This window comes from Tetrao urogallus (genome assembly GCF_951394365.1).
Source record: "Tetrao urogallus genome assembly, chromosome: 7".
NCBI classification, from domain to species: domain Eukaryota; kingdom Metazoa; phylum Chordata; class Aves; order Galliformes; family Phasianidae; genus Tetrao; species Tetrao urogallus.
In genome coordinates this window covers 27759082-27771108 of record NC_136820.1, presented here as the reverse complement: position 1 = coordinate 27771108, position 12027 = coordinate 27759082, and the positions used below count along the sequence as shown (strand labels likewise).

Here is a 12027-nt window from a genome sequence, read left to right as displayed (position 1 = left end):
GTGGTTGGTATCAGTCCTTATTCATAAATCCTTACATTAAAGGAATTTGCAGGCCTGGGCCCTTCGTTAGCAGGCTTACAGTACGGAAGTCCTGCAAACATTTATATGCACGCTTAATCTTACGCATCGAGTCTTCACATTGAAATTGACGTAACTGCTCTCAGTGGGCAAAATCAGGCAGGATGAAATATTAGTTTTTAAGAAAGGTCACTCTGGTTTTAATTACTGAGGACAGGATGCTAAGCAAGAGAGACCTCCAGCCTGGCCCAATGCAGTTGTTCTTATGTTCTTCTTTATCTACAGGAAGGCATTTGATATGAGAAATATTTTTTTCCCACTGGATAGGCTGAGAGGGCACATGTGGTGGCACTGTGAAGGCTGTATGCAGCCCAGCTTCATGCATTACCACTGCTTGCTGGTGCCATCCAATGACATTAAATTGCTGTACGTGCAGCACATTTTCCATGTCTAACAAAATATCAGCCATCTAGCAGCTGGCTGTAGAGATTCACTCTGAAACTTCCCATGAAATACCTCTGCCCCTTCCAAAGCTTCGTCTTCATGTGGCCCTTAGCCCTGCAAATGCGTTGCTACAGGCATGCAAGTAATCCCATTTACACGTGTAAGGAACTGGATTGGCACTGGTAATGCACTAAGCAGATACACGTGTGGGAATCGGAGCTTGTTTAGGTAACAAAGTATTCCTGTGATTTATTTATTTTTCTTTCTTTTCCAAAACCCAGCTTTGGAAAAGAGGTTCAGGCGTTACGTAAATATAAGGTAATGACCTCGAGCTCTAATTCTCTTTATCGTCACCTAAAACAAAACGTTTGGTACTCTTAGGAAGCGCATAAAAACCATCAGGCCGGCTACAAAAACGTGGGGCCTGATCCTCTCATCGTTCGAAACGTCTTCCGTTAATTCGCGTGTCAGAAAAAACCGCCCTGTGGAAGGAAGCCAATCCCTGCTCCGAACGCGTCGCTGCACTGCGCGGGACCGACACAAAACCGGCAGCTTACAGCCGCAGACCGAACCGATTTGTTGTTTGCAATTAACGATAGGTGAAAGAAAAGCAATATAATAATTAGAGGCAGTCGCTTCACTTTTGGGGAAAAAATACCGTGCAGTGCAGTCGTGCCTCCGTGCTACTTATTGTTTTCTGCGTGCAAGGACGGAGGCGAGTGGCGGAAGGGCCGCGTGGAGCCGGGAGGTGCGCGCCGCTCCCGCTGGCAGAGCCGCCCCGAGGCGCTGCCTGCCGTGAGCCGGAGCCGGGGGACCTCAGCGAGGGAAGCCCCGTTGTTTGCATTTCTGTCGCGAACGCCGAGAACACTCGATTTCTTTTATCTCTCGAGCTTTCATTATCATTTAAATTTCATTTTCCATTAATTGATCAGGGATTAGCGAAGCCATTAGGCGCGAACGAGACGAGCCAGACGCGATGAATAATTCATGACGGACGATTGCATTTTATTCCCGCCGTACTTTCCAACTTCCCTCCGGCTCGCGGGCAGCCGGACTCCGCACGGCGCCCCGGCTCCGGGCCGCGGCCCCACGCCGTCACCACCGCCGCTAGGTGGCAGCATTCGCCCACGGAGCGTGGATGGCCGCGGCGCCCGGCGGTCTCCCGATGCTTATCGCCGCGGCCGGGAGCGCGGTCGGCACGGGATGTTGCTGCTGCCGGTTGCTGCCGCCTCCCGCCGCCCTCGTTCGCCCACCCCCCGGGTAGCGCGGCCCGCAGCGGGCGCTTCCCCCCTGACCGGCGGCCCGCGCCGGGCATCTCATTTATCCCAGCGGACAGTGGTTGCCCCATTAAAGCGCGGTCCCGCCCTTCGCGAGGAGCTTTAATCTGGGGAAGTTTTATGACACTTTGTAAATGTGCAAAGTTTTTAATTAGACTCGCCAGACAGCCCGGGGCGGCACTAGCGCCACGAAGTCTTCATGCTTCTCTCTGCTTTACAGCACAACAAGCCGCTCTACTCCTTTGAAGACAATGCCGACTATGTCTACGATGTCATGTGGTCGCCAGTGCATCCCGCGCTCTTCGCCTGCGTGGACGGGATGGGGCGCCTGGATCTGTGGAACCTGAATAACGACACCGAGGTGAGGGCCGGGGGCGGCGGGGCGGGCTCTCACCCGCGCGGGGCGACGGCGCCGCCGAGCAGCCGCGGGCACCCCGGGCCCCGGGGCGACCGGCAGGACCGGGCACGGCAGGGCGAGGCGGGGCCCCCGCCCCCCAAGCCGCGAGGCTGCCCCGCTACCTGCGGGCTGGGGGAGGGCCGGCGGCGGCGGGCGGCGCGCGGCTGGGGAGGGCTCTGCCCCGCGCGTCCCTTCCCCCAGCGCCGCCGGGACCGCGGCCGCGGAGCGCCCCGCCTCGCCCCCAACGCCCCGCGGAGCGCGGGGGAACGCCCGCGGCTTCCTGCCCTTCACCTGCTTTCTTGTGCAAACTTTGCAACGTTTGCCGTGAAACCGAAGCGCGCAGACGCAAACGAAAACGCAGGTTTTCTTACTGTCGCTGCTGACTGCAGAGCGGGGGAGAGGATGTCACACCTTCACCTTTCTCTGATGAGAAGGGGTTCGTCGCACGGCTGTTGGCAGAGGCGGAACGGCCGGTCCCGTACTGTTCTTTGCAAAGAGACTACCAAGTCTCGTATTTTCACTAAGGCGTTTCCTAGCTGTGCTGAAGACCCATCCCCACGTCCTCTTGTTATTTCAGATCAAAAACAAACAAACAAAATGCTACAGGTGTGTATTGAGAATATTTGGTCTGGATCTCCCTGTTCCCTTAAGATGGTTGTGAAAAGAGCCACTGTGTCATATCACGGACACTTTAGATGACCATCAGTTGTATTCAGAATAAGAGGGGAAATATTTTTTCAGAGCTGGAGTCTTATGTACTTGTAATTTAATGGCATGTAAGAACTGAGGGACCTTACTTATTGTTCAACAGTTCTTTCCTTTCCAAAAGAGAGAAGAGAAGCCTGGAATCAGCTGGCAGTGTTTCACGACACGTACCCTGTTTTCTATAATATTTCTTTCTCTCTTTGTGTGCTTTTAAGATTAGTTTGTTCATTAATCCATCTTTCATATAAACATGATATACATTTCCACCAGAGCAAAGAACAGGCGGAGTTTATGGCTCCCAGTGACTGGCGCTCGCCATAAATAAGCACGGACAGGTAAGAGGAACCAGCACTGCTCCATCGAGGGGAGCAGCAAGGCCTTTTGAAGTGCTCGAGCAGGAAGCAGCACAGCCTCCTTAATTAGAGCGCATACAGCTGGAGGACATACAGGAGGAGTCTCCTCAGAATTTATTTTGGGAAGGGAGGGACGTATCCTTCAGGTGTTCTCATTAATGCAGGCTTAAACACAGAGCATAAAACCAAGTATTTTAAAAAGAAAGAAAAAAAAAAAAAAAAAAAAACACCAAACCTTTCCCCCCAAATGCTCTGCTTGAAATCAACTGATGTTTTGCCATTTAATTCAACGAGACCATAATTTTTATTTTTTTTTTTTTTAAAAGCACAGACCGCTTGATCCCATTCCCATCAATAATAAGGTTGTATGTAGAAAACTGCTGGTGTGTTTTCAGCGTGTTTACATATAAATATATAGAAACATCAGCAAAGAAATAAAAATTAACTTCAAGCTCTATCCTGCTTCTCTTCTGTTTGCAAGGCTACCCCTGAGTCCACAGACAATTTCTACTGTGAGGCTGAAATCAGCTTTCCTGTGAGGATCAGGCTGAAATTATTTCTCTGGATTCAGAGCTTTGTGTTTTATGAGAACTGAATTTGTGCCTCTGGAGAAAGAGATGCCACTGGGTTTCCTCACTGAGCACTGGTGAAGCAAATAAAAGAATCTCTTGAAATGATAACAGTGGCAGAACGTGAATAGGTGTGAGGTTTTGTTCTGCAGAGGAACAGTGCCAGGCAACTGCAAGCGGTTCTTTAAACATCGTAACTGAAAGTGATCACTGCTTGCTTTTACCTCTATCTGGTAGGTCATCATAATTAGTTTATAATACTCAGGGTTTCTCTGATCGATGATGCAGTGTCATTGTGCTCTGCTGTTGATGAGAAGAACCCTGTCAACACTTTTGTATCAGGAAACACCTATTTTTGAGCTTGTTCCTACTTTTGATGCCAGACCTGTAATGTCAAAGCGTTTGTGAAGACGGTAGGAAATGAGAGCTGTAATAATGTGTTTAGCTGCTAACCATCGATAAAAATCTCTTTGTAAGAATGAGATACGATTGTTATTAGTGGTACCTCATTTTGTTTAATTTGGGAAATACGCCACATTATTATTTAGGTGTTATTTTTTAAGGCAATTAAGGAAATACCTGGGTTTAGTTACGATATGTTACCTTCATGGTTTTGATCTGTAATGCAGCTTAACACTAGTGTTGCTCCCCAGATTTATTAAGAACTTTTCTCCCACAAACTAGATGCATCTGATCAAAATAAATGTGACCGTGCTGCAAATCTAATCAACACTGTTGTTCTCAAAATCGCAGTTTAGAATAGCCAGGATATTCGTATGCTGCCTTTTTAATCTGCAGATACCAGAAATGATTTTTGGAGCAGCAATGCAAATCATCACATTTGATTTATATTTGACGAATTAATATAAAAGACTTTAAAAGAAAATAATAAAAAAAAAAGCTTTGTATCTTCGTTCTTTTGCGAACTGAATAATGCCATTTCAGGGATCGGAATGCAAGGTTTTCAGATAGCTTCAGATAGTAAATGTTGTTGTCATACCTATATGTCCATACCATTTCTTTTTTTTTTTTTTTTATCAAGGATGGAGAAGGTCTCTAGGCCTTCGATGAGGCCTCGTTTGCCTATAAACTGGCATTAAATTGATCTATAGAATTGCTTAGTTCTGTTATATTACTTTCAAATGCATTCTTGCATGCCATACTTTAGTTTTGAAAGTGTGAAGATGGTGTCTATTTCTAGAAGCAGATGGGAGATATATTTACAAGCAGGTTTTGATGTTATATAAGCAATATATTTTTTTTTAAGTACATTCTTAGAATGCAGGTTCCCCTGACCACATCTTTCTTGATCTGCTACCTGTTAAATTCTTGCCTCAAAATTGTTAAAAATCTGACAAGGATCAGCTTTACAGAATTTATGAAGTATTTTAAATGTGACTTCAGAAACACAATGCAGTCATAAAATAAATTCGTACCTTTAGAATCTAAAATAGGCACGTGCAATTTAACCTATCACTATTAACTATTTTAAGATACGATGGCTCAAATGTATTTCTCTCTATCACTGGGGAAGAGGGTTTTTTATTTAGATTTTTGAAGACTATTTCATGATTGCTTCTTATTTTGTCGGATAGCTCTGTAGAATATTAATAGGACTTCACAGCACCATCAGATTTGATTAAAAAAAGAAAAAGAAAAAAAGAAAAAACAACCCATGGGTTGTGTCTGTGGTATGCACACTGCTTCTTTTTATGTGGAACGCTGGAAGAATGCTGCATTAACAGGAACAGAGCCGTCCTAGAGCCATAGAGTTCAGACCCCTGAAAGATTTTGTTAAAAAAGCAGCATCCTAAATGCACACTGTGTAGTTAGTTCACTTGAAAGCAAGATCTTTGATCTGCAGTTTTCTGAGGAACGCAGCCGGCTGGTGGATTTGCACTCTCAAAACGTGGTGTTTTGTCGTCGTTGGAAGAAACCCATTTCCAAATGATACAAAATTAATTTTGGCTGGAATTATCTGAGCTTGTTTGTTGTTTTTTGTAGAAATCAGAGCAAAACATGCTTGTTTTAAATGTGATTTTGTTCCAGATTGCACGCTGCCAGTGCCCGTGGCAGGGCTGCTTGGGCTGGGCCCTGCCACGCTGCAGGGAGAGCAGGCTGGCAGCGTGCTTTGCTTCTGAACACTGTATGTTTTCTCATTGTTGTCCAGCACTATTTCTACATCATCCTACAAACAAGATCCTTTTTCATTCCTGACACGGAGCTTTGCAGCCCTTCATGGGGCAGGCGGCTGAGCTGAGAGGCACTGTGAGGTTCTGCAGACCTTGGTCAGCTCGGTGAGGAGGAGGAGGAGGAGCAGGGTCTCAGGGTGTAAAGGCACAAGATGAGCCGCATGCCAGTGTCCTGCTGCTGCTGTGCAGGGAGCGTGTGGCCCCAGCAGAGCTTAAGGGAACTCGCAGAGGCTCAGCTTCCAGCCTTCCCTCAGCTTAAGTCACACTGAAGGTGTTGGAGCTGCAGAAGGGAGATTGGCAAGGAAGCCCAACAGTGTTTGTTTTAAAATCATTTTTCATGTGGATCACTGGACCTGTCTCACAACTGCAGTACAAAACTACAGCCCAGGAACTGAGATGAAGTCAAGAAATCTAATTTTATTTTTTATTAACATTGTTGGTTTCTCAATTTTCAAGCATGTTTTAATGCCACCCTCAGTCTGCTCACTTCCCTCATGTGCAGCCACCTGCCCATGATAAAGACCCTTCTGGTCCCTTCTGGCTCCTGTCCAGCTGCCTCTGCTTGCTTGGACTGTTCTTCAGCTCCACTTGCAGGTCCCATGGCATGCCCTTGTCCCTGTCCCCACAGATTGATCTGCTGGAGCAGCCACTCGTGCAGCTGCTGTCCTGTCCCATTTGCTCTGACCTAAAAAGCGTAAAAGTCAGAAAGCATTGCTCAGAGGCTGCCATGGTAAGCTGCAGGCTCCTTGCTCAGGCAGGTTCTCTTAAAAGAGCTGGATGGAGCATTAGGCTTGCAGGTCATTGTCATTCATCTTTTGAGGTGACCTAAATCAATGGAATGATCTACCTACGTAGGACTAACACCCACACAGTTCCTTCCTCCTGCAGCTCCTTTTGAAGCTCTCATTCCAGAGTAGATTACAAATACTTCTCCTAAGGTCGTGCTCGTTGCTTTATTCATCCCACATTAACCAGGATCGTTATGTATACTTGTAGATCACCTGTTCAGTTTGTTGGTTGACTTGGGGAAGGGAGGGAATTTAGAAATTAAGCAGCATCCTTCCAGGTGTATTTAAACCAGAAGGCGGCTCCTGGGAATATAGGGATGTAAAAGAGGATTGTGGGAATATGTCGTAGGAGTTCCTAAATGTCAGCTCAGCTGTTCTTAGCCTCTGTTGTGTCCTCACCCTGCAGTGATTAGCTCAGGACTCTTAACCTAGTTCCTGAGCTGTGGCCTCAGCACCTATCTATCTGCATGCACTCAAAGGGTGCGTTAGCGTGAGTGCCGGGATTTGTCGGTGGCAGTCGGGGTATTCAGGCCATGCTGAATCAGAGTGGGACTGAAGCCAAGTCCTGCCCCCTGTTGATTCTTGATCATAAGTCAGTGAATTTAGAGAAAGAAAGAGAAAGAAGCAGACGCTGTTTTGCATGTCTCCTAAGTTAAGGGGAAAAAAATTGTTTCATATACTTCCCTTTACAGTGGAAAAGTCTTCCCTACTCATTCCAAGCAATTCCTTATTCCTTACTCTTTTTTTTTGTTTGTTTTTAGGCACATGTGATTGAAGAAACAATGAACTCTTTTTTCTTTTTTTTTTTTCTTTTTCCTTCCCTTGACAAAGGATTTGTGACTCACCCAAATAAATGGGATATTAAAAACTGACCCCTGGGTTTGCAGGCAGAGTGATTTTATTGTCCTTTCTGTTCCTATTGTTTCAACAGGTTCCCACAGCAAGTGTGACAATAGAAGGAGCTTCTGCCCTCAACCGTGTCCGCTGGGCCCAGGCTGGGAAGGAGGTAGCAGTTGGTGATTCAGAAGGCCGCATATGGATCTATGATGTTGGAGAGGTACTAATTTTATTGTTTATAATGCTCAGCTTCTGCAGTGTACCACATCCAAGTCTGAGAAAAGATCTTGCATTGTTAGGGGTGTAGGCTGTCTCCAAAGAATTTGCCACCGGACTTTCAGTGGAATCCTGTTAGTTCTGCACTGCCAACAGTGTGTTAGTTGTAAAGCAGCCTCTCTACCTTCACTAGTATCAACTAGTGAAACCATCAAGAAACTTTCAAGAGTGAAGTCTTTTTTTTTTTTTTTTTTTTTAAATCTTCAGTATTTTTTATATATATATATTTTAAATGTACAATTAGAAAAAGAAACGAAGAGGAAAATACAGGTGCAGAAGGAATCTCTGTTGTTCTGAAGTTAGCTCTGTAGGGTTTACCTTTTATTTTCCAGCATGTCTTATCTCGTGATTGACTTATTGTTGGAGGCTTTTCTCAGCATGACATGCACAGATTTAGTGTGTTGTTTTAGTACTGAGTAATGTTGTATATGTCTGAATATGTGCAAAGGTACTAATAGGGAAAATGAGAGGTGTCGTTGTGGAGGCCGATAGCTGCATGTGTGTTGATGAATGTAGGTGCTGAGAAATAGTAACAAGTGTATTCTGTGTCTAAGGCTGCTCTCAGTTCACCCTACTACATATTATAAAAGCCATCTAAACTGCAGAATGTTTGGCACTGATGGAATCTACCTGTGTTTTGATGAATAAGGTATAAAGTGTTCTGTCAGCATTACAATTCCTTGGAACAGTTAAGGGTGAATCTCTGAGCAATCGGCTTTTATGTAGAGAATTTGTTTTCCGTCATTATCTGTGATAGGATACTGAGATAGCCATCTCTACACAGTAGGGAAACATTATGGAATACATGCAGAATTATCTGTAACTCTCATAAAGTGATTTTATGGCCCATAGCAAAATTGCTTGTGCATGACTCATATTTTTGGATTGCAGTCGCTTGTGAGGGAGTTGCCTTTCCTCACAAATGTTTGCTGAAACTTATTGCTGTATTAGCATAATTTTTAAATTGTCTATGGTTACTGCATTCAGACTTCCACTACAGCACTGGCAGGTCAGGCTGTTTTTATTTATTTTTCACCGTGCGTGACTGTTCTGAAAAGGTATTTTTTTCTGTCTTTCAAGTGCTACAACAGGCTATGGAAATGTCTCTGATGACAGCGCAATCTGATCTTGTCTGAGAGTCTAGACGGGCTGCAGAAATATCTTTTTTTGCATATCATACACCAAAGCATTTGTAGAGTTGTTTATCCCCTCAAGCTCACCCAGGAGAAAATGGATTTACTGTTATTTACTGTGCAGAAGAAGTAATATTTAAGTTTTTGGCCTTTTCCTCTGTATAATCAGAATTCAGCTTGTAAAATGAGTCACAGTGACCAAGCTCAGATCAAAAAGAAAGACAGCTTTCTGTTACCTGAAAAGGAAAAAGAAAATAGCGTGAGCCTAGATCAGTGTTAGAGTAATGTGTTCTGCTTTATGGATCTTGCATGCTCTGCCAATGTGGAGCCCCAGAGTCTCCATCTCAGCTCCATATATATTCACACAAATGGATGGATGTCCATCCACGTCGCAGGTCATGGGCCAGTGTCAGTCCTCCTTTTTTGAAATGAAGTATTCATTAATTTGTTGCGTGTTTCGTTTTGGCAGTATCAGTGTGCAGTAATTCCTGCTTCAGATGCTACCAGGGCTGTTGTGTTGTTAGTGATTTTTTCTGGTTTTAAAAAGAAGGGTGCTCAGCTATTCTCCCACATAACTCTTGTTGCTATAAAGCCTTAAGTAAGGTGCAGAAATATTTTGCAGTTTGAAAGTGTGGAACTGAGGGCTCTTACACTGAATAGAAGCCTCTTCACTTGTTTAACTCTCTGTGTGAGTTCATGAAGAGCTCTGATGAGTTATTTTATGGTTAGCTGTCATCAGCCAGAAGCAAGTGAATTCATAACGTCTTGTACTTTTGGCAATGTCTGACAGAAATATGACAGCCATATAAGCTCCTGTTTTCCTTCATTGTGCAGGCACCGGCCAGTTTCTTCACTCAGGTGTCATTCTCCTTTGGCTTCTTTTTTGTACAAGTTTGATTCAGATACGAATGTGCTGATCCAATAGCTAAGAGGAGGCAGCCCTACTCCTGTCAGCCAGTCATCCTTAGCATATCCTGTGCTGGTAGTAGTAATATTTGTGAGCCCACATAGTTATGAGGTAGCTAAATCAGCAGAGAAAAGTGGATTTGTGGTGTTCTGTTGAGGTGTTTTGTTCTGTGTACTGACTAATATGAGAGCACATAAAGCATCAGTGATAGTGCAAGGGAAGTGATGCAAGCATGTGGCTGGGAGCTGGACTGTCCAGCGCCTGGCAGTGCTGAGATCTCATATTTGGCTTGGTATTATATTATATTTGCCTCAGCTGGGGCAGCTGACCTTTCAGCTCTAGTGTTTGACCTATGTCCTCCAGCACTGACTTTTGAAAAGACCTCATCTGTGAAAAAACTCATCCTTGCCTGGCTGATAATTCAGTGGCACCCAGTTATTTGAAGGTGTGTGTTGCATTGCCTCCAACAGGTGTGTTCTGATTTAGGAAGGTGAGTGTTACTTGCATTAGAAAGTCAGCAGGTCACTTTACAAAAGACCCCGAATACTCTCACCAAAACCATTAATGCTCCATTTCTACGGCACATTTTTAAAACTCTTCTCATGGCTGATCCAAATACCACATCAGATGAACTATCAGTTCATAAAACTTTGGCTCTATCAAAAAGATCTGGATAGATAAGTTACTGTGTTTTATTATAATACAACCTCTTTGAATTTCACATTACTATATGAGCAGATTTTCTTACCCGCTTGAGCAGAGTTGACTCAAGGTATTTTAATCCAAACAGAAAACATCAGGCTATTGTATCATTAAGGAACAAATTTAAATGATAGGAATTTTTACTTTGATAAAGTCATCACAGTTTTAAAGACCTAGAGAACAGTAAATTACCACTATTAACATGGTGCAGAGTAAAACAAACCTCATATGGCCTAAAGTGAAAATGTAAGACTCAAAGCCTAACTTTGCATCGTTTGTGGAGGCAAGGACTTTGAGATCAGGGCTGTTTTGCTTTGATTGTGTAGGATTTGGCCCCTTTTTAACGTGTTACGTGGTTAAAGTCTTCATGACACAAGAAATGGCAGACATGAAGACGGTGGCAGAGTCCATGATCGGGGAGTTAGAAATAATGGTGACATTTTCAGTTAGGCTATATATGTTATCTCCTTAGAGTATGTACTTTTAGTTGTTTGATTTCGGCATCGTGTCTGAGAATAACTGAACACATTTATTTTCACAGTGAGGGGTCTATTTTCTCCTCAATGCGTGCGCTTTATGCCCATTAGCATTAATGGGAGTTATACACACACTTCCAGGGGAGAAGAGACTTAAATAGTCCATATAGATGTGCTCTTGTGGATCAGTAACCACTGATTTAAAGACACTGAATTATAAAATAAAAGCCAAAATGAACAACAAAAAAATATAATTCTTTCACTGTGATATGATCTTAAACCTGAAAAACAAGAGAGTGTAACCAGTTACTGTTAATGCACTTTACTCTCTGACAGATCTAAATGTACAAACCTTTGCTGTTCTAGAAGCTGAGATGCTATTATGAGTTAGTATGTAAAATGTATTTTGGCTTATTTGGTCTTTTGGCTTATTTTCTGGGCAGCCAGCAAGTAAAAGTTGATTTTAACAGAACATGGGCCACTGACTGTAGATTTATTCACGTGTCTGGATGATTGATAGTTAGAGCTAACTACTGTCTCTTCTGTACATATATTTTCTAGACAGCTTGCTCCTGTTTTGCATGCTTCAGTGATGTTACACAGTTGCCGCTGTCATAAATATTCTCTAACAACCATGTTTGTTGCTTACCTGGCTTACTGAGAATACCATTTGCACCTTGGATTGTGAAAAAAGTGGCTTCTTATTCACTCTCCATTCTTTCTTGTTTTTGCCATTAATCTCTTACAGGTTGTATTTTGTTTGCCTTGTGAATGAATAGATAAAAACTGTAAATCAGTGATTTATTCTTTGATTGTAATAGAATATAAAGTAAGTTTTCAGCACAGTATTGGAGAGTCTAAAACTGTAATCAACAGGAGTTTATTACTGTACATTATTCTGTTAAATTATTTGCAGGACAAACTTGCCTCTGTTCCGCGGTGTTTCAGACAGT

At 43.6% G+C, this 12027-nt stretch overlaps 1 protein-coding gene across 4 annotated transcripts in view; it reads left to right on the top strand.

Moving 5' to 3' along the window:
* The window catches only part of DYNC1I1 (dynein cytoplasmic 1 intermediate chain 1), a gene marked incomplete at both ends in the record, with an annotated part of 166120 nt that overhangs the window by 138316 nt on the left and 15777 nt on the right, over nt 1-12027 (top strand). For all 4 annotated transcript variants that reach the window (XM_079538690.1, XM_079538688.1, XM_079538689.1 and 1 more), the window contains 2 exons: nt 1960-2100; nt 7675-7800. In XM_079538690.1, the coding sequence (XP_079394816.1) occupies nt 1960-2100; nt 7675-7800 (267 nt within the window). The remainder of the gene's footprint in view (nt 1-1959; nt 2101-7674; nt 7801-12027) is intronic.